The 26851-nt window shown below is 43.5% G+C and overlaps 1 protein-coding gene across 3 annotated transcripts in view; it reads left to right on the forward strand.

The window, feature by feature from the left end:
• Positions 1-23334, forward strand: part of nalcn (sodium leak channel, non-selective) — a 286480-nt gene extending 263146 nt beyond the window's left edge. For all 3 annotated transcript variants that reach the window (XM_046358989.1, XM_046359008.1, XM_046358998.1), the window contains 7 exons: positions 14025-14157; positions 15874-15989; positions 16345-16502; positions 16777-16927; positions 19021-19167; positions 19418-19529; positions 19746-23334. In XM_046358989.1, the coding sequence (XP_046214945.1) occupies positions 14025-14157; positions 15874-15989; positions 16345-16502; positions 16777-16927; positions 19021-19167; positions 19418-19529; positions 19746-19888 (960 nt within the window). In that variant the 3' untranslated portion in view covers positions 19889-23334. The remainder of the gene's footprint in view (positions 1-14024; positions 14158-15873; positions 15990-16344; positions 16503-16776; positions 16928-19020; positions 19168-19417; positions 19530-19745) is intronic.
• The last annotated feature ends 3517 nt before the right edge of the window (positions 23335-26851 follow it).

Genomic DNA, 26851 nt, shown 5'->3' on the forward strand with positions numbered 1-26851 from the left:
AAGATTGAATCGTACTACACCGGCTCTGATGCTCATCGGATGTAGCAGGACTTGCAAACTATTACAGACTACTTAGCCGTGTGGTGCCAGGATAACAACCTCTCCCTCAAAGTGATCAAGAGGAAGGAGATGATTGTGAACTACAGGAAAAGGAGGAACAAGCACGCCCCCATTCTCATCGACGGGGCTGTATGTAGTGGAGCAGGTTGAGAGCTTCAAGTTCTTTGGTGTCCAACTCACCCACAAACTATCATGTTCCAAACACACCAAGAAAGTTGTGAAGAGGGCACGACCATTCCTATTCCCGCTCAGGAGACTAAAAAGATTTGGCATGGGTCCTCAGATCCTCAAAAAGTTCTACAGTTGCACCATCGAGAGCATCCTGACTGGTTGCATCACTGCCTGACCACAAGGCATTACAGAGGGTAGTGTGTACGGACCAGTACATCACTGGGGCCAAGCTTCCTGCCATCCAGGACCTCTTTTTCAGGCGGTGTCAGAGGAAGGCCCTAAAAATTGTCAAAGACTTCAGCCACCCTAGTCATAGACTGTTCTCTCTGCTACCGCACGGCAAGCGGTACTGGAGCGACAAGTCTAGGTCCAAAAGGCTTCTTAAAAGCTTCTACCCCAGAGCCATAAGAATCCTGAACAGCTAGTCAAATGGCTACCAGACTATTTGCGTTAATTCACCCCTCCTATATTACACTGATGCTACTTTCTGTTTATTATCTATGCATAGTCACTTTAACTCTACCTACATGTACATATTGCCTCAATTACCTCAACTAGCCTGTGCCCCGCACATTGATTCTCTAACAGTACCCCCTGTATATAGCCTCTCGACTATTATTTTACTGCTGCTCTTAAATCATTTTTATTTTTTACTTCTCTTTTTTTAACTTAATTAACACTTATTTTTCTTAAAACTGCATTGTTGGTTAAGGCATTGTAAGATAGCATTTCACTGTTGTATTCGGTGCATGTGACAAATATAATTTTATTTTATTTTTCTAACTGCCATGAATGCCTCTGCTGATCCTGCAGCTATTGTATGCAGTAATCAGGTGCCTATGAACCAGAGTTATACTCTTAGCACTGAGGCAGTGTACCCTAGTAGGAAGTCCACTGTGTGCAGCTCACCCTGCACTAACATAAATAACATGAGAATGTCTACTTCTGCTATGCTTCCCAGTAAAGCAATGCAAACAATCAAGCATCCAAGAAAAATGCAAAACAATTGCCCTGGTTAACATATGTAGCTTAATAAGAAACAAGGTTCATGAAGTCAATAACTTGCTAGTAACAGATTACATTCATATTTTATCTCTGAAACTCACTTAGATTATACCTTTGATACAGTGATACCAATACATGGTTATAACATCTACAGAAAAGACAGAAATGCCAATGGTGGAGGTATTGCTGTTTATATCCAGAGCCATATTCCTGTAAAGCTCAGAGGGGATATCATGTTAAATATTGTTGAAGTAATATGGCTAATATGCATCACCTAAAGCCCATTCTTATAGGGATCTGCTATAGACCACCAAGTGCTAATAGTCAGTATCTTGATAACATGTGTGAAATGCTTGATAATGTATGTGATATCAGAGAAATATATTTTTGGGGGGTGATTTAGATATTGACTGGCTTTCATCAAGCTGCCCATTCAAGCAAAAGCTTTAAACTGTAGCCAGTGCCTGCAACCTGGTTCAGGTTATCAGTCAACCTACCAGGGTAGTTACAAACAGCACAGGAAGGAAATCATCACCAAGTATTGATCACATCTTTACTAATGCTGCAGAATTTTCTATCGGCTGTAGTGATCAAAATATAGTAGCTATCTAGAAAAACCAAAGTTCCAGAGGCAGGGCCTAATATAATGTATATAATGTACAACTATGTTATTGATGTAAAGAATACTTAATCACGTAACTAATTAACTAGGAAGTCGGGGCACCAAGGAAAATATTCAGATTACAAAGTTATAATATTCCTAATATAACTTTCAGATATGTTCATATTATTCTTTACCTCACGTTAGTCTCATTCCAAACGTCGTAATTGTTGGTTATCTGCACGAACCCAGTCTTCACTATGAGTCATCCATACATCAATTGTCTTAAAATATTTTTTTTACTAACTAAGTAATTCACAGAAATGCATCACACAAACAATGGATAGTTACAAGGAAATTATAGCGGAGTTTCCCTAGTGGGATAAACCGGCATCGCGGCTTGGTGTACAAAAGGGAAGTGGGGGTCGACTGAGATAAGACAACACACAGTTGATAATTTTAACAATTGAAATGCTAATCCTTTGCACATTAACGCTCGTGTTATGTTTAAAAGATCCAGCCATCTAATCATACCTTAGTTTATACTCAGGTTTATGGTCTCCACTCAAACCTTGGCCCTCTCGTTATTCGAGGTAAGCTGGTCTCAACCTTAGTCCTCTCGTAATTGAGAGAAACATGGTCTGTTGAGAAATTCTCATGTTGGGGGTTTTATTGGGAAGAGCAGAAAGGGGCCTGTCCCAGGACGCCAGACCATAACTGTGCTCATGGGCAGTCCTCTGATTTAGTTAACCTATCTAGTGCAGCGGAACCCCTCGACAACATTCCGCTGAATAGGCAGCGCGCAAAATTCAAAAATATTTTGGGGAAATATGTAACTTTGACACATTAACAAGTCCAATACAGCAAATGAAAGAAAAACATATTGTTAATCTACCCATCATGTCCGATTTTTAAAATGTTTTACAGCGAAAACACAACATATATTTACGTTAGATCACCACCAAATAAAAAAAACAGCCATTTTTCCCAGCCAAAGATAGTCACAAACGCAGAATTAGAGATAAAATGAATCACTAACCTTTGATAATCTCCATCAGATGACACTCACTCATGGCATCATGATACACAATACATTTATGTTTTGTTCGATAATATGCATATTTATATCCACAATTCTCGGTTTACACTGACACCATATTTTCATATATATCCAATAACGTTCCAACCGGAGCATTTGTTTTTGTCTACAGAGTCATGGAACGCAGGCGATTTCAACAGATAATTGCACAACCAGGAAATGGCATTCTGCCAGGCCAGTGACTCATTCCCCTCCCATTCGGTCAAATATCACACTAGGAGCTTCATTCCACGTTCTACTGAATGCTGACATCTAGTGGAAGGTGTAGGAAGTGCGAACAGATCCATATCTTGTTTGGATGTGAATAGGCGATCACTTCAAATTAGACGAGCCTTCAGAATTTCCACTTCCTGTTTGGAAGATTGCCTGCCCTATGAGTTCTGTTATACTGGGGCGGCAGGGTAGCCTAGTGGTTACCCTGCCGCCCCAGTAACCGAAAGTTCGAATCCCCGAGCTGACAAGGTCAGGTTCTGCCCCTGAACTGCCAGTTAACCCACTGTTCCTAGGCTGTCATTGAAAATAAGAATTGGTTCTTAACTGACTTGCCTAGTAAAATAAAGGTAAAACATACTCACAGACATAATTCAAACAGTTTTAGTTTTCTATCCAATAGTAATAAAAATATGCATATATTAGCATCTAGGACAGAGTAGGATGCATCTAAAGTGAAAAGGCTGCCCCCTATCCCTAACAGGTTTCTACCCATTGTGTAAATACTTTACAGCTTTAGCACAACATATGATTATGTTAGATCACTGCCAAGTCGAAAAAAACACACAGACATTTTTACAGCCAAAGAGTGTCACAAAAAGCAGTAATATAGATAAAATGAATCACTAACCTTTGATGATCTTCATCAGATGAAACTCATAGGACTTCATGTTACACAATACATGTATGTTTTGTTCGATAATGTGCATATTTATATCCAAAAATCTCAGTTTACATTGGCACCTTACGTGCAGTAATGTTTTGATTACAAAACATCCGGTGATTTTAGCAGAAATACTCATAATAAATATTGATAAACGATACTAGTGTTATTCACAGAATTAAAGATAGATTTCTCCATAATGCAACCACTGTGTCAGATTTCAAAAGCTTTACGGAAAAAGCATAATCTGAGAACGGCGCTCAGAACCCTAAACAGCCAGAGGAATAGCCGCCATTTTGGAATCAACTAAGTTAGAAACAAATCAAATCAAATCAAATCAAATTTTATTTGTCACATACACATGGTTAGCAGATGTTAATGCGAGTGTAGCGAAATGCTTGTGCTTCTAGTTCCGACAATGCAGTGATAACCAACAAGTAATCTAACTAACAATTCCAAAACTACTGTCTTATACACAGTGTAAGGGGATAAGGAACATGTACATAAGGATATATGAATGAGTGATGGTACAGAGCAGCATACAGTAGATGGTATCGAGTACAGTATATACATATGAGATGAGTGTGTAGACAAAGTAAACAAAGTGGCATAGTTAAAGTGGCTAGTGATACATGTGTTACATAAGGATGCAGTCGATGATGTAGAGTACAGTATATACATATGCATATGAGATGAATAATGTAGGGTAAGTAACATTATATAAGGTAGCATTGTTTAAAGTGGCTAGTGATATATTTACATAATTTCCCATCAATTCCCATTATTAAAATGGCTGGAGTTGGGTCAGTGTCAATGACAGTGTGTTGGCAGCAGCCACTCAGTGTTAGTGGTGGCTGTTTAACAGTCTGATGGCCTTGAGATATAAGCTGTTTTTCAGTCTCTCTGTTTTTCAGTCTCACCATAAATATTCACTTACCTTAGATGATCTTCATCAGAAGGCACTCCCAGGAATCCCAGTTCGACAATAAATGACTGATTTGTTCCATAAAGTTCCATCATTTATGTCCAAATAGCCACTTGTTGTTAGCGTGTTCAGCCCAGTAATCCATCTTCATGAGGTGCAAGCATTTCATCCAGACAAAAACTCAAAAAGTTCCGTTACAGTCCTTTAGAAACATGTCAAACGATGTATGGAATCAATTGTTAGGATGTTTTTAACAGAATTCCTTTGTCTTCAGAAAAGGCACTGGAACGAGAGGTAACTCTGTCGGGAGCACGCGTCATGAGACCAGGGCTCTCTGCCAGACCACTGACTCAAACAGGTCTCATGAGCCCCTCCTTTATAGTAGAATCCTCATTCAACTTTCAAAAGACAGTTGACATCTAGTGGAAGCCCTAGGAAGTGCAACCTCATCCATATCTCAATGTGTACTCGGTAGGCAAAGCTTTGAAAAACTACAAACCTCAATGTCCCACTTCCTGGTTGGATGTTTGTCAGGTTTTTGCCTGCCATATGAGTTCTGTTACACACACAGACCTCATTCAAACAGTTTTAGAAACTGAGAGTGATTTTCATCCAATACTAATAATAATATGCATATATTTGCATCTAGGACAGAGTAGGAGGCAGTTCACTCTGGGCACGCTATTATTCCAAAAGTGAAAATGCTGCCCCCTATCCCAATAAGGTTAAACTCCAAAGGGAATTTCCTTCAGTTTCCTTCATTAAACAGTCCAAAATCACATTACACAATTTCACAAACAGTATCATCCTCACTTATTCATCTTATACAACAATTAGATGTAAGCCTCATATCTGAGGCTATTGTATAAACAGTGTTATGGTAATGTGGCCGTATTGTCTCCCATGAGTTTCACAAAATTGTACCAAACGGACCAGTTCGCAGCTGGATCCTTCACCAATATTTTATACCTTCTCCAGAACATAAATGTTGTTCGGACCTCAAGTTCTGTGAGGTGGAAGAAATTCCTTTGTTCTCTCTCTCTCTCTCTCTCTATACTGTGGCCATGAGGAGATGATCTACTCCAGGAATTCACGACCTGAGGTCACAGCAGCCTGAGTGTAGGAGACAGAGAAAGGGGGATGGTGCTCGCTATACCCAAAGAGGGCAACGTCATGACAGTGGTGTGTAATGAGGAGAAACCAGACGCTGCACTTGATGCATTTATGAAATTGCTTATTCCAGTTACTAATGAGCATGCACCCATTAAGACAATTACTGTAAAAACTGTTAATCCCTGTGGATTGTTGAGGGATTTAAAAATGGTATGGTTGAGTGGGATGAGGCAAAAGGAATGGCAAATAAGTCTGGCTGCACAACCTATTGGTAAAAGTATTGCAAATTGACAAATCATGTGGTTAAACTGAATAAAAAGAAGAAGAAACTACACTAAGAAACAAAGATAAATTATTTAAAGAATTCTTTGGGGCACCTTAAATAACATTTGGGTCAAAAAGGCAAACTTAGCTCCATCATTCATTGAATCAGATGGCTCATTCATCATGAAACCCACTGATATTGCCAATTACTTTAATATTTTTTTCATTGGCAAGATTAGCAAATTTAGGCATGACAACAACAAACGCTGACACTACACATCCAAGTATAACTAACAAATTATGAATGACAAGCATTGTAATTTTAAATTCAGTAAAATGAGTGTGGAAGACGTGAAAAAATGATTGTTGTCTATCAACAATGACAAGCTGGATGAAAAATACTGAGGATAATAGTGGACAATATTGCCACTACTATTTGCCATATCTTCAATCTAAGCCTTCTAGAAATTGTGTGCCCTCAGGCCTGCAGGGAAGCAAAAGTCATTCCGCTACCCAAGAATAGTAAAGCCCCCTTTGGTTGGCATTTGAGTTAGTAATCAGCCTGTTACCAACCCTTAGTAAACTTTTGGACAAAATTGTGTTTGACCAGATAAAATGCTATTTGACTATAAACAAATTTACAACAGACTTTCAGCACGCTCATAGGGAAGGGCACTCAACAAGAACAGCACTTACACAAATTACTGATGATTGGCTGAGAGAAATTGATAATAAAAAAGATTGTGGGAATTATTTTGTTAGACTTCAGTGCAGCTTTTGACAATATCGATTATAGTCTGCTGCTGGAAAATGTATGTGTTATGGCTTTACACACCCTGCTATATTGTGGATAAAGAGTTACCTGTCTAACAGAACACAGAGGGTGTTCTTTAATGGAAGCCTCTCCAACATTATCCAGGTAGAATCAGGAATTCCCCTGGGACAGCTGTCTATGCCCCTTACTTTTTTCAATCTAATGACAATCTAATGACATGCCACTGGCTTTGAGTATGCGGATGAGTCAACACTTTACACGTTGGCTACTACAGCAACTGAAAAGACTGCAACACTTAACAAAGAGCTGCAGTACGTTTCAGAATGCGTGGCAAGGAATAAGGTAGTCCTAAACATTTCAAAAACTAAAAGCATTGTATTTGGGACAAATCATTCACTATACACTAAACCACAACTTAATCCTGTAATAAATGCTGTGGAAATTGAGCAAGTTGAGGTGACTAAACTGCTTGGAGTAACCCTGGATTTTAAACTGTCATGGTCAAAAATGTTTGACACAACAGGAGCTAAGGTGGTGAGAAGTTGTACCTTAATTAAAACGTGCTGCTCTGACTTTTTAACAGCAATATCCCCAAGGCAGGACCTACAGGCCCTAGTTTTGTCTAGTTTTATCTCACCTGGACTACTCTTCAGTAATGTGGTCAGGTGGCACAAAGAGGGACCTCTGAAAACAACAATTGGCTCCGAACAGGGCAGCATGGCTGGCGAAATTGTCAGGAAAGATTGACTTCATCACTTCTTGTTTTTGTACGAAGTGTTAACATGCTGAATGCACTGAGCTGTCTGTTTAAACTACTAGCACACAGCTCAGACAACCATGCATACCCTACAAGACATGTCACCAGAGGTATCTTCACAGTCCCCAAGTTCAGAAAAGACTATGGAAAGCGCACACTACTACATAGAGCAATGGCTACATGGAACTCTATTTCACATCGGGTTACTGATGAATCAGATTTTTTTTAAAGATAAAATACACCTTATGGAACAGTGGAGACTGTAAAGAGACACACATACATACACGTGAGAAGACACGCACTCTACACACACGTACACATGGATTTTGGATTGTAGATATGTGGTAGTAGAATGGTGGCCTGAAGGAACACTGTCATGCAGGTGAAAGAGGACCCAAAAGCGACTTAACAGAAACAGAGTTTATTTAAGTCCAAACAGGGAATAACAGAAATCCTCTAGACTTGTAGAGGGGAAATAACTGGAGAAGCGGCCACAGACTGCAGGTCGCTTCGGGTAGGCGCAGGCCGTAGTCGACAGAGACACCTGCTCACACGCAGCATCTGATGAAGGCAAAAAAACACGACAGGACAGGGCGATACACAATCACAGCAAAAACACGACAGGACAGGGCGAAACGCAATCACAGCATGGTGAATACAATACAAGGAACCGACGGGACAGGAACGGATCACAAAGGAATAAATAGGGACTCTAATCAGGGGAAAGGATCGGGAACAGGTGTGGGAAGATTAAATGATGATTAGGGGAATAGGAACAGCTGGGAGCAGGAACGGAACGATAGAGAGAAGAGAGAGCGAGAGAGTGAGAGAGGGAGGGGAGAGAGAGGGATAGAAGGAGGGAAAGAACCAAATAAGACCAGCAGAGGGAAACGAATAGCATGGGGAGCACAGGGACAAGACATGATAATAAATGACAAACATGACAGTACCCCCCACTCACCGAGCGCCTCCTGGCGCACTCGAGGAGGAATCCTGGCGGCAACGGAGGAAATCATCGATGAGTGAACGGTCCAGCACGTCCCGAGACGGAACCCAACTCCTCTCCTCAGGACCGTAACCCTCCCAATCCACTAGGTATTGGTGACCCCGTCCCCGAGAACGCATGTCCATGATCTTATGTACCTTGTAAATAGGTGCGCTCTCGACAAGGACGGGAGGGGGAGGGAAGACGAACGGGGTGCGAAGAAAGGGCTTAACACAGGAGACATGGAAGACAGGATGGACGCGACGAAGATGTCGCGGAAGAAGCAGTCGCACAGCGACAGGATTGACGACCTGGGAGACACGGAACGGACCAATGAACCGCGGAGTCAACTTACGAGAAGCTGTCGTAAGAGGAAGGTTGCGAGTGGAAAGCCACACTCTCTGGCCGCAACAATACCTTGGACTCTTAATCCTGCGTTTATTGGCGGCTCTCACCGTCTGTGCCCTGTAACGGCAAAGTGCAGACCTCACCCTCCTCCAGGTGCGCTCACAACGTTGGACAAACGCTTGAGCGGAGGGAACGCTGGACTCGGCAAGCTGGGATGAGAACAGAGGAGGCTGGTAACCCAGACTACTCTGAAACGGAGATAACCCGGTAGCAGACGAAGGAAGCGAATTGTGAGCGTATTCTGCCCAGGGGAGCTGTTCTGCCCAAGACGCAGGGTTTCTGAAAGAAAGGCTGCGTAGTATGCGACCAATCGTCTGATTGGCCCTCTCTGCTTGACCGTTAGACTGGGGATGAAACCCGGAAGAGAGACTGACGGACGCACCAATCAAACGACAGAACTCCCTCCAAAACTGTGACGTGAATTGCGGGCCTCTGTCTGAAACGGCGTCTAACGGGAGGCCATGAATTCTGAATACATTCTCAATAATGATTTGTGCCGTCTCCTTAGCGGAAGGAAGTTTAGCGAGGGGAATGAAATGTGCCGCCTTAGAGAACCTATCGACAACCGTCAGAATCACAGTCTTCCCCGCAGACAAAGGCAGACCGGTAATGAAGTCTAAGGCAATGTGAGACCATGGTCGAGAAGGAATGGGGAGCGGTCTGAGACGACCGGCAGGAGGAGAGTTACCCGACTTAGTCTGCGCGCAGTCCGAACAAGCAGCCACGAAACGGCGCGTGTCACGCTCCTGAGTCGGCCACCAAAAGCGCTGCCGAATAGACGCAAGGGTGCCTCGAACACCGGGATGACCAGCTAACTTGGCAGAGTGAGCCCACTGAAGAACAGCCAGACGAGTGGAAACAGGAACGAAAAGGAGGTTACTAGGACAAGCGCGCGGCGACGCAGTGTGCGTGAGTGCTTGCTTAACCTGTCTTTCAATTCCCCAGACTGTTACATTTACATTTACATTTAAGTCATTTAGCAGACGCTCTTATCCAGAGCGACTTACAAATTGGTGCATTCACCTTATGACATCCAGTGGAACAACCACTTTACAATAGTGCATCTAAGTATTTTAAGGGGGGGGGGGTGAGAAGGACAGCTGTTAACCCGACAACACGCCCATAAGGAAGAATCCCCTCGGGATCAGTAGAAGCCACAGAAGAACTAAACAGACGGGATAAGGCATCAGGCTTGGTGTTCTTGCTACCCGGACGGTAAGAAATCACAAACTCGAAACGAGCGAAAAACAACGCCCAACGAGCTTGACGGGCATTAAGTCGTTTGGCAGAACGGATGTACTCAAGGTTCTTATGGTCTGTCCAAACGACAAAAGGAACGGTCCCCCTCCAACCACTGTCGCCATTCGCCTAGGGCTAAGCGGATGGCGAGCAGTTCACGGTTACCCACATCATAGTTGCGCTCAGATGGCGACAGGCGATGAGAAAAATAAGCGCAAGGATGAACCTTATCGTCAGACTGGAAGCGCTGGGATAGAATGGCTCCCACGCCTACCTCTGAAGCGTCAACCTCGACAATGAATTGTCTAGTGACGTCAGGAGTAACGAGGATAGGAGCGGACGTAAAACGTTCTTTTAGAAGATCAAAAGCTCCCTGGGCGGAACCGGACCACTTAAAACACGTCTTGACAGAAGTAAGAGCTGTGAGAGGGGCAGCAACTTGACCGAAATTACGAATGAAACGCCGATAGAAATTAGCGAAACCTAAAAAGCGCTGCAACTCGACACGTGACCTTGGAACGGGCCAATCACTGACAGCTTGGACCTTAGCGGAATCCATCTGAATGCCTTCAGCGGAAATAACGGAACCGAGAAAAGTAACGGAGGAGACATGAAAAGAGCACTTCTCAGCCTTTACGTAGAGACAATTCTCTAAAAGGCGCTGTAGAACACGTCGAACGTGCTGAACATGAATCTCGAGTGACGGAGAAAAAATCAGGATATCGTCAAGATAGACAAAAACAAAAATGTTCAGCATGTCTCTCAGAACATCATTAACTAATGCCTGAAAAACAGCTGGCGCATTGGCGAGACCGAACGGCAGAACCCGGTACTCAAAATGCCCTAACGGAGTGTTAAACGCCGTTTTCCACTCGTCCCCCTCTCTGATGCGCACGAGATGGTAAGCGTTACGAAGGTCCAACTTAGTAAAGCACCTGGCTCCCTGCAGAATCTCGAAGGCTGATGACATAAGGGGAAGCGGATAACGATTCTTAACCGTTATGTCATTCAGCCCTCGATAATCCACGCAGGGGCGCAGAGTACCGTCCTTCTTCTTAACAAAAAAGAACCCCGCCCCGGCCGGGGAAGAAGAAGGCACTATGGTACCGGCGTCAAGAGACACAGACAAATAATCCTCGAGAGCCTTACGTTCGGGAGCCGACAGAGAGTATAGTCTACCTCGAGGAGGAGTGATCCCCGGAAGGAGATCAATACTACAATCATACGACCGGTGAGGAGGAAGGGAGTTGGCTCGGGACCGACTGAAGACCGTGCGCAGATCATGATATTCCTCCGGCACTCCTGTCAAATCGCCAGGTTCCTCCTGAGAAGTAGGGACAGAAGAAACGGGAGGGATGGCAGACATTAAACACTTCACATGACAAGAAACGTTCCAGGATAGGATAGAATTACTAGACCAATTAATAGAAGGATTATGACATACTAGCCAGGGATGACCCAAAACAACAGGTGTAAACGGTGAACGGAAAATCAAAAAAGAAATAGTCTCACTGTGGTTACCAGATACTGTGAGGGTTAAAGGTAGTGTCTCAAATCTGATACTGGGAAGATGACTACCATCTAAGGCGAACATGGGCGTAGGCTTATCTAACTCTCTGAAAGGAATGTCATGTTTCCGAACCCATGCTTCGTCCATGAAACAACCCTCAGCCCCAGAGTCTATCAAGGCACTACATGTAGCACCCGAACCGGTCCAGCGTAGGTGGACCGACAAAGTAGTACAGGACCTTGATGGAGAGACTTGAGTAGTTGCGCTCACCTGTAGCCCTCCGCTTACAGATGAGCTCTGGCTTTTACTGGACATGAATTAACAAAATGTCCAGCAACTCCGCAATAGAGGCACAGGCGGTTGGTGATCCTCCGTTCCCTCTCCTTATTCGAGATGCGAATCCCTCCCAGCTGCATGGGCTCAGTCTCAAAGCCAGAGGAGGGAGATGGTTGCGATGCGGAGCAGGGAAACACCGTTGATGCGAGCTCTCTTCCACGAGCCCGGTGACGAAGATCTACCCGTCGTTCTATGCGGATGGCGAGAGCAATCAAAGAGTCCACATCTGAAGGAACCTCCCGGGAGAGAATCTCATCCTTAACCACTGCGTGGAGTCCCTCCAGAAAACGAGCGAGCAGCGCCGGCTCGTTCCACTCACTAGAGGCAGCAAGAGTGCGAAACTCAATGGAATAATCCGTTATGGACCGTTCACCTTGGCATAAGGAAGCCAGGGCCCTAGAAGCCTCCCCACCAAAAACTGAACGGTCAAAAACCCGAATCATCTCCTCTTTAAAGTTCTGGAATTTGTTAGAGCAATCAGCCCTTGCCTCCCAGATAGCTGTGCCCCATTCTCGAGCCCGGCCAGTAAGGAGTGAAATGACGTAAGCAACCCGAGCTCTCTCTCTAGAGTATGTGTTGGGTTGGAGAGAGAACACAATCTCACACTGCGTGAGAAAGGAGCGGCACTCAGTGGGCTGCCCGGAGTAGCAAGGTGGGTTATTAACCCTAGGTTCTGGAGGCTCGGCAGGCCAGGAAGTAACAGGTGGCACGAGACGTAGACTCTGGAACTGTCCAGAGAGGTCGGAAACCTGAGCGGCCAGGTTCTCCACGGCATGGCGAGCAGCAGACAATTCCTGCTCGTGTCTGCCGAGCATGGCTCCTTGGATCTCGACGGCAGTGTAACGAGCGTCTGAAGTCGCTGGGTCCATTCCTTGGTCGGTTCCTTCTGTCATGCAGGTGAAAGAGGACCCAAAAGCGACTTAACAGAAACAGAGTTTATTTAAGTCCAAACAGGGAATAACAGAAATCCTCTAGACTTGTAGAGGGGAAATAACTGGAGAAGCGGCCACAGACTGCAGGTCGCCGGGTAGGCGCAGGCCGTAGTCGACAGAGACACCTGCTCACACGCAGCATCTGATGAAGGCAAAAAAACACGACAGGACAGGGCGATACACAATCACAGCAAAAACACGACAGGACAGGGCGAAACGCAATCACAGCATGGTGAATACAATACAAGGAACCGACGGGACAGGAACGGATCACAAAGGAATAAATAGGGACTCTAATCAGGGGAAAGGATCGGGAACAGGTGTGGGAAGATTAAATGATGATTAGGGGAATAGGAACAGCTGGGAGCAGGAACGGAACGATAGAGAGAAGAGAGAGCGAGAGAGTGAGAGAGGGAGGGGGAGAGAGAGGGATAGAAGGAGGGAAAGAACCAAATAAGACCAGCAGAGGGAAACGAATAGCATGGGGAGCACAGGGACAAGACATGATAATAAATGACAAACATGACAAACACACTTATTTGTTGTGAAAAGTGTTATGAAATGTAATGTCATGTAATATTTTAAATTGTATGTACAGTGCATTCGGAAAGTATTCAGACCCCTTTTACTTTTCCACATTTTGATACGTTACAGCCTTATTCTAAAATGGATTTAAAAAATCAATTCTCATCAATCTACGCACAATGCCCCATAATGACAAACCAGAAACATGTTTTAGAAATGTTTGCTAATTGATAAAAAATAAAAAACTGAAATGCCACATTTACATAAGAATTCATATGCCATTTAGCAGACAGTGTTATCCAAAGCACTTGCGTGCATACATTTTCATAACGTTGGCCCCAGCATAGTTAGATAATTAAATATATTTCAATTCTTTCTGTGGGTTCACGTTGCAATATGGGGCCTCATGTTGATAACACCGTGTTTGGGATGTTCCCCTCCTCAGGTGCAGCCTCCGTTCTGTACCCCCGATAAGCATCGCTACTGGGAGACGGACTGTGGGAACTACGCAGGGGCACTCATCTACTTTTGCTCCTTCTATGTCATCATTGCTTACATCATGCTTAACCTCCTCGTGGGTAAGTGTGTGTGTGCCCTAATCATATAAGCTTGACTTTATAACATTTGAATAAAGCCTTTCCAAATGGGGTGTGTGTGCGAGCGAGCGTGCGTGTGCGAGCGTGCATGCGTGTGCGTAAGCAAAGGACAATTTCCTGTATCATCGCTCAGGCTCATATTTCATTTCCTGTGGCACGAGACGTGTGTGACTGTCTCATAAAGCACAATAAACAGTTTAATCTCTCCCCATGACAGTTTAGCACTGTTATTACTGACCTCATCATCAAACCTTGCCATGCAGAAATCTGGGTCCACCTGCGTGCGTGTGCGTGTGCGTGTGTGTGTGTGTGTGTGTGTGTGTGTGTGTGTGTGTGTGTGTGTGTGTGTGTGTGTGTGTGTGTGTGTGTGTGTGTGTGTGTGTGTAAGGACAGTGGCACAGTCTAAATTAATGTCAGTGGTGTTTAGGAAGTGAGCCAACATCAACTCTAGCTATCCATCTCCCTCTGAATATGATCTGGCATATACAGTGGGGCAAAAAAAGTATTTAGTCAGCCACCAATTGTGCAAGTTCTCCCACTTAAAAAGATGAGAGAGGCCTGTAAGTTTCTTCATAGGTACACTTCAACTATGACAGACAAAAAAAAAATGAAAATCCAATTTATTTGCAAATTATGGTGGAAAATAAGTATTTGGTCAATATCAAAAGTTTCTATCGTTGTGGTTTTATGGATTGTGTCTGTTAGAGCAACTTGTCCCTTAGATGCCTACAGTGCTTGATGCTGTTAGTGTTGTAGGGAAATGACTATGTATAACATTTCACCAGTCACAAATCATTCACAATCCATTTACTGAAGGCTATAAACATCTAATTGCAGGTGCCATTAGTGAAGCCCATGTATGGTTCTTCGACCTCTCCAATGCTAGTTGGAGAATATGCCATGAAAGGTGTTGTTCCCCAGAAAGAAAAACAAGAATTGATGCTAGAGAATTAACAAAGGGTCACTGACAATAACCAAAATGAAACAGGTGTGGTTTTAAGAGAGGTTCTGAAAGACACTCGTGGGGGTGTCCACTGAAAGTTGACTAGCAGCAACTGGGACCTAAAAGACATGAGTGCCCCCTAAATTGGCCCAAAAAGAGGCAAACAAAAGAAAAGACCACAACAAACTTAGAAGCAAACCAAAAAGTGGAACAAAACAAAAATAGGGAAGATCTGATAGAGGATTGTTGGTCTAGGAAATCATATTTGGAGAGCCAACTAAAGGTGTTCATCCTCCACATTTCTCAAGACCACTGGAGCCAACTAAAGGTGTTCATCCTCCACATTTCTCAAGACCACTGGAGCACTGAACCAGCCACTCTTAAATAGCACCTGGGCCAGCAAGGTAAAGCATCTTTCCACTAACGAGATGACCAACCAGAACAGGTATAATATATACTGACTAACGAGGTGACACCAGTCAGTGCGCCCCACGTGCTAATGTGCTAGCATCCAACTTCGAAATATAAATGGATAAGCCAGATCCTGTAACAAAGGTGATAAATCAGTAAACATAACTGGAGCCATCTCTTCAGTTTTTAAGGCGTAAAAGTCAGTGTGGTAGCAAATTCTAGATGTAAATAACTGTTGCATGAGATGTCATTGTTGTGTCCCAGGCATATCTGCTGCATGTAAGTATACTACATTGAAATGTTCAGACATGTGAGATAACCCCAGATATGTGTGTGTTTTGCAGCCATCATTGTGGAGAACTTCTCTCTCTTCTACTCCACTGAGGAGGACCAGCTACTGAGCTATAACGACCTCCGACACTTTCAGATTATCTGGAACAATGTGGATGACAAGAGAGAGGTGAGAGAGAGAGGGAGGGAACCTTGTGGGGAGGTACGGTTTGGAAGTGGGGGAAAGCTGGAGAGATGGATGGAGGGAGAGTGAGAGAAAGGAGAGATACAGAGAGAGCGGGAGAAACCAACTGATATGATATGGAAGAAACCATGTGGAGACGCAAGGGTTGGAAGTGGAGAAGAGCTGGAGAGATGGAAGGAGGGAGAGTGAGAGATAGAGAGAGCTGGAGAAACCAACTGATATGATAGGGAAGGAACCATGTGGAGACACAAGGGTTGGAAGTGGAGAAGAGCTGGAGGGATGGAGAGAGGGAAAGAAAAGTCTAGACAGGTGGGGTTGACCTTTATCCACTCTCTCTCAGGGAGTGATCCCAACATCGCGGGTGAAGTTCCTGCTGCGTCTGCTGAGGGGCAGGCTAGAGGTAGACCTGGATAAGGACAAGCTGCTGTTCAAACACATGTGCTATGAGATGGAGAGGCTGCACAACGGAGGGGACGTCACCTTCCACGACGTGCTCAGGTGACAATAGCACACACACATAGACCACACTTTCCACAACGTGCACACTAAACACACATGCTTAATACTAATATAGGTTTTTTTGTGTGTGGGGGGGGGGGCTGTATTGCTTCCCACAGTGTGTTTTCATATTGTTCTGTAGTCCTATTTAGTTCTTGTAAAACATTATATAGTTGTCGTTTATTAGGATGTATTTTTAGCCCACAGTTATTTTAGCCCACAGTTACGTCATTCTTCTCTTCTTTCTCTTCCATGTCCTCCTGTGTTTCTGCAGTATGTTGTCATACCGTTCAGTGGATATCAGGAAGTCTCTACAGCTGGAGGAGCTGCTGGCTAGAGAGCAGCTGGAGTACACCATAGAAGAAGAGGTGGCCAAGCAGACCATACGCATGTGGCTCAAGAAGTGCCTCAAACGCATCCGTGCTGTAAGAGAGATCCAAACATTAAGAACACCATACTTTATTGACTTGCACCCCCTCCCCCCTCCTTTTGCCTTAAGCACCGCATCATTCGTCCGGGCATTCCACAGGGATGCTGGCCCATGTTGACTCCAATGCTTTCCACAGTTGTCAAGTTGGCTGGATGTGCTTTGGGTGGTGGATCATGTAGTGTCTCTTTTTTGGTTACTATATGATTCCATATGTGTTATTTCATAGTTTTAATGCCTTCACTATTATTCTACAATGCAGAAAATAGTACAAATAAAGAAAAACCCTGGAATGAGTAGGTGTGTCCAAACTTTTGACTCGTACTGTGTATATACAGTATATATTATAATTTTTCCAACAACGGTTTACAGACAGATTATTTTACTTAAAATTCACTGTATCACAATTCCAGTAGGACAGAAGTTTACATATACTAAGTTGACTATGCCTTTAAACAGCTTGGAAAATTCCAGAAAACTATGTCATGGCTTCAGCAACTTCTGATAGGCTAATTGACATCATTTGAGTCAATTGGAGGTGTACCTGTGGAAGTATTTCAAGGCCTATCTTCAAACTCAGGGCCTCTTTGCTTGACATCATGGGAAAATCAAAGGAAATCAGCCAAGATATCAGAAAAACATTGTAGATCTCCACAAGTTTTGTTCATCCTTGGGAGCAATTTCCAGCCGTCATACCGCTCAGGAAGGAGACGTATTCTGTTTCCTAGAGATGAACATACTTTGGTGCAAAAATTGCAAATCAATCCCAGAACAACAGCAAAGGACCTTGTGAAGATGCTGGAGGAAACAGGTACAAAGTATCTATATCCACAGTAAAACGAGTCCTATATCCACATAACCTGAAAGGCCGCTCAGCAAGGAAGAAGCCACTGCTCCAAAACTGCCATAAAGAAAGCCAGACTACAGTTTGTAACTGCACATGGGGAGAAAGATCATACTTTTTGGAGAAAGTTCCTCTGGTCTGATGAAACAAAAATAGAACGGTTTGGCCATAATGACCATCGTTATGTTTGGAGGAAAAAGGGGGAGACAAGCCGAAGAACACTATCCCAACCGTGAAGCACACGGGTGGCAGCATCATGTGGTGGGAGTGCTTTGCTGCAGGAGGAACTGGTGCACTTCACAAAATAGATGGCATCATGAGGTTGGAAAATGATGTGGATATATTGACGCAACATCTCAAGACATCAGTTAAAGCTTGGTCACAAATGGGTCTTCCAAATGGACAATGACCCCAAGCGTACTTCTAAAGTTGTGACAAAATGACTTAAGGACAATAAAGTTGAGGTATTTGAATGGCCATCACAAAGCCCTGACCTCAATCCTATAGAACATTTGTGGGCAGAACTGAAAAAGCGTTTGCAAGCAAGGAGGCCTACAAACCTGACTCAGTTACACCAGCTCTGTCAGGAGGAATTGGCCAAAATTCACCCAACTTATTGTGGGATGCTTGTGGACGGCTACCCAAAACATTTGACTCAAGTTAAACAATTTAAAGCCAATGCTACCAAATACTAATTGAATGTATGTAAACTTCTGACCCACTGGGAATGTGATGAAAGAAATAAAAGCTGAAATAAATCATTCTCTCTACTATTATTCTGACATTTCACGTTCTTAAAATAAAGTGGTGACCCTAACTGACCTAAAACAAGGAATTTTTATGAGGATTAAATCTCAGGAATTGTGAAAATCTGACTTTAAATGTATTTGGCTAAGGTGTATGTAAACTTCCGACTTCAACTGTATATACACACACAAACACACACCAATTGAGTTGATTGTTCTTGTGGACTTACTGCCTTGTGCTGCAAGGTGTTTTGTGAGGACCCACTGCACTCGCTCTCCTACAGTAACAGCAACAGTCATGCTTGAAGGAATTTCCACTTGTGTAGTTTTGTATTTTGAGAGAACCAATTGTTCTGTTTTGTGAGGATCCACTCTCCTGTCACTTCCCCTACAGAATACACAGAAGTCGTGTTTGTATACACTGTTCCATAGCTTTTGTGGTTTGTTCTGTGCTGTATAGTATCCTTTAAGGACTCTTTCTCCCTGCCTCTCCTGCTACAGAAGCAGCAGCAGTCGTGCAGCATCATCCACAGCCTGAGAGAGAGCCAGCAGCAGGAGCTCAGTCGCTTCCTCAACCCCCCCAGCATACAGACCACCCTGCCTAGTGAGGACATCAACGCTAACCAGGACCATTCAACACAACCAGAGGTACACACACGCGCGCACACAACCACACACACACGCACAAACATTAATTGAACCACACAAACCTCACACCAGCAAGATGGAAAAGATGGTAGAGTTTATATGGTAAGTTTTTCTGTACAGTCTGTAGTAGGTACTTATATGCCAGGTGATAAACTCGCAGTACAATTTTTTGGGTGAATGCTCATAACAGGAAATTGTACAATGTTTCATACATGTACTATAAATCTTTTCTACACCTACCTACCTGTAGTTGAGTGGTCTCCAACAGCTGCTGAGTCCTACTCTGTCAGACCGTGGGGGATACAGACAGGACTCCTCAGAACGCCCTCAGAGGAAACTGGGCCAGTGGAGACTACCTGCAGGTCAGTCACGTTTGTGTATGTGCGCTCGTGTGTGTGTGCAGTGTCAACAAAGATCAACTCTGTGCTCACGAAACCAATGTGACTGACCAGTGTCAATGTGTGTCGAACCATGTCATCTGCATGACTAAAGCCTAGGAATCTAGAAAAATAACATTGGAGCAATGCTGTATGCCAACAGATTCTCACATACTGTCTCTTCTCTCTCTATCTGTCCAGGTCGTACCAGTGTCAAGTCCATGGTGTGTAAGATGAACCCTGTGAGTGACGAAGCCTCCTCTGGGTCAGAGGTCAAGAAATGGTGGACGCGTCAGCTGACCGTTGAGAGTGACGAGAGCGGTGATGACCTCATAGATATTTAAAGGGAAAACTCAGAAAATTCAACCACGCTCACATATCGAACGAGAACTAGGATAGACAACTATAGCTCTGAGCGCTCAGTGTCAACACAGTACTCTGGTGGTTGAAACATTTCTTGAAACGTTCTTTCAAGGTTTTTTCAAGCATATCCCATTCATACTTGACTGATTGGGGAAGTGACAGCGTGGACATCCTCCTCGCAAGTCTCTCCATCAGCAGCCATCTTACATCTGTGGGACGTTATGATCAGTTTTTTCTCAAAATGGTGGCTTGTAGACACAGGAAAATGTCTCTCGGTTTGCAGTTAAGGCCATTTCAAGAACGTTGATTGTTAGAAACAACGCTTTAGCTGTTTGGTTTAAAGACTCTATATGAATGTACAAAGCCAATCCCATGACACCATGAATTCCTATGTGAAGACTCAATAGCCCATTTGAAGCCCAAAAAGTCAGTTAAGGTGGCGTCTATAGAATACATAACATACGCAGTATGAGCTACTCCAGGAAGTGATATTGCAGGATAGCTCAGTGCTTCCCCATCTCATTGAGTATCAAAGGTTAAAGTCCGACCGGGATACTGCAGGCTGCAATTCGCAACTAAAACGAGGCAACAATAAACAAGTCGTCCCCCTTGGGCCAATCCGTGTAATTTTGTAAGTGATGGATCTGTGTGGCAAGACTCATCATTCACCCAAGTTTCATCAAAATCGGGCAAGTGGTATCTGAGATTTTGTGTGTGACTTATGCACATACACGTGATTACTACAGTGCACCCTTTGGCCAATCAGTGTAATTTTGGAAATGGCGGATCTATGTAGCAAGATGCATCATTCACCCAAGTTTAGTCAAACTCGGGCCAGTGGTGTCTGATAAATCGTGTGGGTAAGCTAGACTCATATCCCTGAGCATGGGTGCCAAATTTAATCACTTAGTCAAACAGATCAAGAGATATAAACATGTACCTGTTATTGCGCCACCGTGTAGTCGATATGATTGTTCTTGCATATGTTGAGTTTAAACAGTGTTTGCAACATGTGTACCAAATATTGTTACAATACGGATTTTCTTAACTGATTTATATGCATTTATGTGCCAGACCATGCCCGTGTGAATGTTTATTGGTCAATAGCGGCAAAGTTGTTTTAGCTACTAGTCTGGAAAGGAATGCGTTGAGGGACCTTTTCCCAATGATGTTTCGTGCAGATCGGTCATTCGGTGCCAGAGGAGAGTAGCGTTTTAAGGTCATGTTTCGTGCAGAACGGTCATTCGATGCCAGAGGAGTAGCGTTCTAAGGTCAAGTTTCGTGCAGATCGGTCATTCGGTGCCAGAGGATTAGCGTTTTAAGGTCTAGTTTCGTGCTGATCGGTCATTCGGTGCCTGAGGAGTAGCGTTTTAAGGTCAAGTTTCGTACAGATCGGTCATTCGGTGCCTGAGGAGTAGCATTTTAAGGTCAAGTTTCGTGCAGATTGGTCATTCGGTGCCAGAGGAGTAGCGTTTTCAGGTCAAGTTTCGTGCAGATCGGTCATTTGGTGCCAGAGGAGTAGCGTTTTAAGGTCTAGTTTCGTGCTGATCGGTCATTCGGTGCCTGAGGAGTAGCGTTTTAAGGTCAAGTTTCGTACAGATCGGTCATTCGGTGCCTGAGGAGTAGCGTTTTAAGGTCAAGTTTCGTGCAGATTGGTCATTCGGTGCCAGAGGAGTAGCGTTTTCAGGTCAAGTTTCGTGCAGTTCGGTCATTCGGTGCCAGAGGAGTAGCGTTTTAAGGTCAAGTTTCTTGCAGATCGGTCATTTGGTGCCAGAGGAGTAGCGTTTTAAGGTCTAGTTTCGTGCAGATCGGTCATTCGGTGCCTGAGGAGTAGCGTTTTAAGGTCGAGGTTTCTTGCAGATCGGTCATTCGGTGCCTGAGGAGTAGCGTTTTAAGGTCAGGTTTCTTGCAGATCGGTCATTCGGTGCCTGAGGAGTAGCGTTTTAAGGTCAAGTTTCTTGCAGATCGGTCATTCGGTGCCTGAGGAGTAGCGTTTTAAGGTCAAGTTTCGTGCAAATCGGTCATCCGGTGCTTGAGGAGTAGCGTTTTAATTTTTTTTCTCACAAAATTCTAAATTGAGGAAAATCCATCATGGCAGACGTTATGGCTCCCTGAGGCAAATTTTTTCCTTGTGAGGAGAGCGACCTATGTCCCGAATTTCATGACTTTAGGTCAAATGGGGTTAGCGGTGTGACCATTCAAAGATTGCATTTTCAATTGCTTGTTGTAGCGCCACCATCTGGCCAATCAGTGTAATTTTGTAAATTACTGATCTCTATGGCAAGACGCATCATTCAATAAGTTTTGTCCAAATCTGGCCAGTGCTGTTTGAGATATTGCATAACAGACGGAGACAGATCCAGAGTCCCCCCTCCCCTTCCCGATTTCATCGTGGGGGTCATTTGTCCTTATAACTTCTTCTGTGTGCGATTTTAAAACAATTGGATCAAGGACACACATCTGGTGTAATAGAAGCAATTATTGGTACCATGATTGTCTTCACAAAGATTGCCCTTTTCCCATTCACTGTAAGTGGAGATCCTGTTTTCTGCAAACAATGCCTGCAGTATTGCGGTCGACCTTGAACTTTGTGGCTTCAATGAGAGGGGGCAGTCGTTCTCCACTGGTTTGGTGGAACATCAAACAAGGGTCAATACCTCAATGCAGAGTTTTGGAACCACTGATTTTAGAGTACCATTGACATCTGTACTTTTCCATGCTGATTTTTTTCTATGCAGGAAGTTTTTATAGTGTCCATTAAACAGAATCTCTATGTGGTACCCTGTCACGACAACGTTTGATTAGCATCACTGTCCTTTTAGTTGTGAATGTCAGGGAGTGATTATCTGGAAATACAAAATGAGAGTCATATAAATGATCTAAGTCTACAAGCTACAGGACGTTGTGTCATCTTGCTATTATATCGTTTTAGGAGATTATTTTATTACAATATAGCTATACAATACCGCACCAAAACAATGGATACACATTATTTGTATGTTGTCGCTATAACTTTAATTTATGAAATATGATGATTGAAATGCTTGAACTTTATAGCTATAATTCCATGTGATTCCCCTGTTGTCTTTGTTAATTGTGCCTGTGTCTCTCCCAGTCTCCAGTGTTTCATTGTACACTTACTGTCAGTTTGCTTATAACCACTTAATTCTATTTGAATCCAGGTTTCATGTTCTGTAGTAGAACAACCCAAAGGAATATAGTTATAAATAAAGGGTGAAAGGACATATGTTGGTACATGACTGTGAATGTTCTTTCAGATTAAATTCATTTATGTGTGTGGAATTGTGTGGGCAGAAATATCAGATATATTTGATCAACTATGGCATATAAATCCATTTTGGTTTGTTTGTACAGTATTGCGTAATTTCAAATAAAGGCCTTTTGGCACCAACCGTGAGCTCCAAAAGTATTGGGACAATGACGTTTTTTGTTGTTGTTTTGGCTCTGTACTCCAGCACTTTGGATTTGAAATGATACAAATCATTTCATCCATATCGGGTGAACCGTTTAGAAATTACAACACTTTATGTACATAGAAAAGGGGGATACCTAGTCAGTTGTACAACTGAATGCATTCAACTAAAATGTGTTTTTCGCATTTAACCCAACCCCTTTGAATCAGAGAGGTGCGGGGGGGCAACCTTAATCGACATCCACGCGCCCGGGGAATAGTGGGTTGACAGCCTTGCTCAGGGGAAGAATGACATATTTTTACCTTGTCAGCTCGGTGGATTCGATCCAGCAACCTTTCGGTTACTGGCCCAACGCTCTTACCCGCCAGAAATGAATGGTAAATAATGTATTGTGTCATTTTGGAAATAATATACGAATAATCATTATTTGTAAATAATAATAGAATATGTGAATGCTACCATGATTACTGATAATCCTGAATGAATGGTGAATAATTATGACTGAGAAAGTTAGACTCAAATATCATACCCCCAATATTTTTTTGGGGGGGGGTATGATATTTGTGCTTCTGTAGCTTTCTCTAACATCATGATTCACAATTAATTCAGGATCATCTATAATCATGGTAGCATTCACGTTAATGTAGAAGTGTAGAAACATATTCTATACCTGTGACTCCAAAATGACACTACAAATTTACCTTTAATTTCTATTGGGTGCAAAATAATATGAAACCCGTGCGAGGAATATAGGACAAAATACTGAACTTTTCACTACTTTAATACAGATATGTGATTTTGTCCCAATACTTTTGGTTCCCTAAAATGGGAGGAATATGCACAAAAAGTGTTGTAATTTCTAAACTGCTAACCCAATATGGATGGAAATACCCTCAAATTAAAACTGACATTCTGCATTTTGTATCATTTAAAATCCAAAGTAGTAGGTGCAAAGCTCACCGGTTTGAGTGTGTCAAGAACTGCAACGCTGCTGGGTTTTTCACACTCAACAGTTTCGGGGTGTATCAAGAATGGTCCACCACCCAAAGGACATCCAGCCAATTCGACAGAACTGTGGGAAGCATTGGAGTCACAATGGGCCAGCATCCCTGTGGAACGCTTTTGGCACTGTGTAGTCCATGCCCTGACAAATTGAGGTTGTTCTGAGGGCAAAAGGGGGTGCAACTGAATATTACTGTTTTGTACACTCAGTGCCATTATTACCTTCACTTTATGAAGTATCTTATATTCTTATATAAAAATATGAAGAAGGGGGCAGCACTGCTAGGGTAGACAGTAGGTCTTTGTAGATAGAATGTGCTATTTGGTTAAAGGGGTAAATTGATCATCAAATAGAAAGGAGGAATAAGGCTCTCTTCATATAAATTAAAATGCCTTTATTTGTATGACATGTTCAGTGAAACAAAGATTTTTTGTAACTTTTATTTATCAGGGGGTCCTGCAGCACCCCTACATCCCCCGGCTATGTCTAATTGTCCATTTACGCAGCATGCTCCTATCATTGATATTGTCTGAGCCTGCCGGCACACGATGAGCTTTAAAAAATGTTTTTTTTAGCATGTTTTAATTCATCTAATAAAATCAATCAATTCATCATACAGCTTTCCTAGCGGAGCATTTTGTGTACCAATATATCATTGTACTCTAACCTTCTGAATCCCAAATCAGCCCCTTGTGTCTCCCCCCCTAGGTACTTGTGTAGATCTGAGAGGATTTGATAGCTGTAAGAAATATGGTGGCAGCTCCATCTTGCCCTCTGATAGGCCATGTTTACGGACCCCTATCCAATCCTGTCAGATCTCCATAAGTGCCTTGCATCTAGAATCTAGATGGTAGGGGCTTTGGGTTGATTTGAGATTAGGGTACTTTTCACTCGGTATCTGGATGAAGGCCAACATGACTTCCTTCACGTGATGCAAGCGTGTTTTGGTTCATGGGCCCTATTCACCTAATCTCTTTTCATGTGTCTGGATGTATAAAGCATATCGGTATGAGGAAGAAGACAATTGAGTTGGTTAGCTAGGGGGGTAATTGAGAAGAGGGATGCTCTTTTAACAGTTTTCAGAACACATCTGCAGCCAAACACTGCAGTGTAGACTGTTCTCTGCTATTTCCTTAGGTGACAGTGCCATCTGCTGGGTGGACGGTGTACTATTAGTTATTGAAACGGGTGGCGAGCACCTTGGTGTGTTGCGCTGTCCTGTGTTATGCAGTCAACGCTGTCGTCCTGACAGAGATGTGTTGTGTCGTTTTTTTGTCGTGTCATATTTTGTTGGGTACAGGGTTAAACGCAGTCTAACTAACCGATGGTGACTGTATGGTTCTCCACTGTGACTGTGCTGGTTTGTGTTATCTTATATTGTCTTGTTGTTTTTATGTTATATTATCTTACCGAACAATGATGACAGTATGATCACAGTATGATGTGAGGACAATATTAGCATTACATTTAAGTCAGTTTTTACTCTCTCCTCTTTGGTCACTGTGAGAGTTCCACATGTTGTATCTGAACGTGGTGACATGCCTAATGGTGCTAACCGGAGAAATGTAATGTTATGCAGGTGAATGAGGACCCAAAAGCGACTTGGCGAAAACAGAGTCTTTAATCCAGTTTAAGGAAATAGCAATACTCCTAGACAAATCGGAGCGGTAAATAAAGCATAAAAACAATTTCACTCGTAATCACGAGAACTGACTGGAGACTCGATAATAAACTGCAGGTTGCCTCGGGAAGGCACTTGACCGTAGCAGACTCAGACACCTGCTCACCACGCAGCATCTGAGGGAAACACGACACGACAGGGCGATACAAAGACACAGCACGGTGAACAATAGACAAGGATCCGACAGGACAGAAACGGAAAACAAGGGGAGAAATAGGGACTCTAATCAGGGGAAAAGATAGGGAACAGGTGTGGGAAGACTAAATGATTGATTAGGGGAATAGGAACAGCTGGGAGCAGGAACGGAACGATAGAGAGAAGAGAGAGAGATTGGGAGAGAGAAAAAGGGGAACGAACCTAAAAAGACCAGCAGGGGGAAAACGAACAGAAGGAAAAGCAAAATGTCAAGACAATATAAGACAAAACATGACAGTACCCCCCCACTCACCGAGCGCCTCCTGGCGCACTCGAGGAGGAATCCTGGCGGCAACGGAGGAAATCATCAATCAGTGAACGGTCCAGCACGTCCCGAGACGGAACCCAACTCCTCTCCTCAGGACCGTAACCCTCCCAATCCACTAAGTATTGGTGACCCCGTCCCCGAGAACGCATGTCCATGATCCTACGTACCTTGTAAATAGGTGCGCTCTCGACAAGGACGGGAGGGGGAGGGAAGACGAACGGGGGTGCGAAGAAAGGGCTTGACACAGGAGACATGGAAGACAGGATGGACGCGACGAAGATGTCGCGGAAGAAGCAGTCGCACAGCGACAGGATTGACGACCTGGGAGACACGGAACGGACCAATGAACCGCGGAGTCAACTT

The sequence above is a fragment of the Oncorhynchus gorbuscha genome, linkage group LG01 (genome assembly GCF_021184085.1).
Source record: "Oncorhynchus gorbuscha isolate QuinsamMale2020 ecotype Even-year linkage group LG01, OgorEven_v1.0, whole genome shotgun sequence".
Classification (NCBI taxonomy): Eukaryota; Metazoa; Chordata; class Actinopteri; order Salmoniformes; family Salmonidae; genus Oncorhynchus; species Oncorhynchus gorbuscha.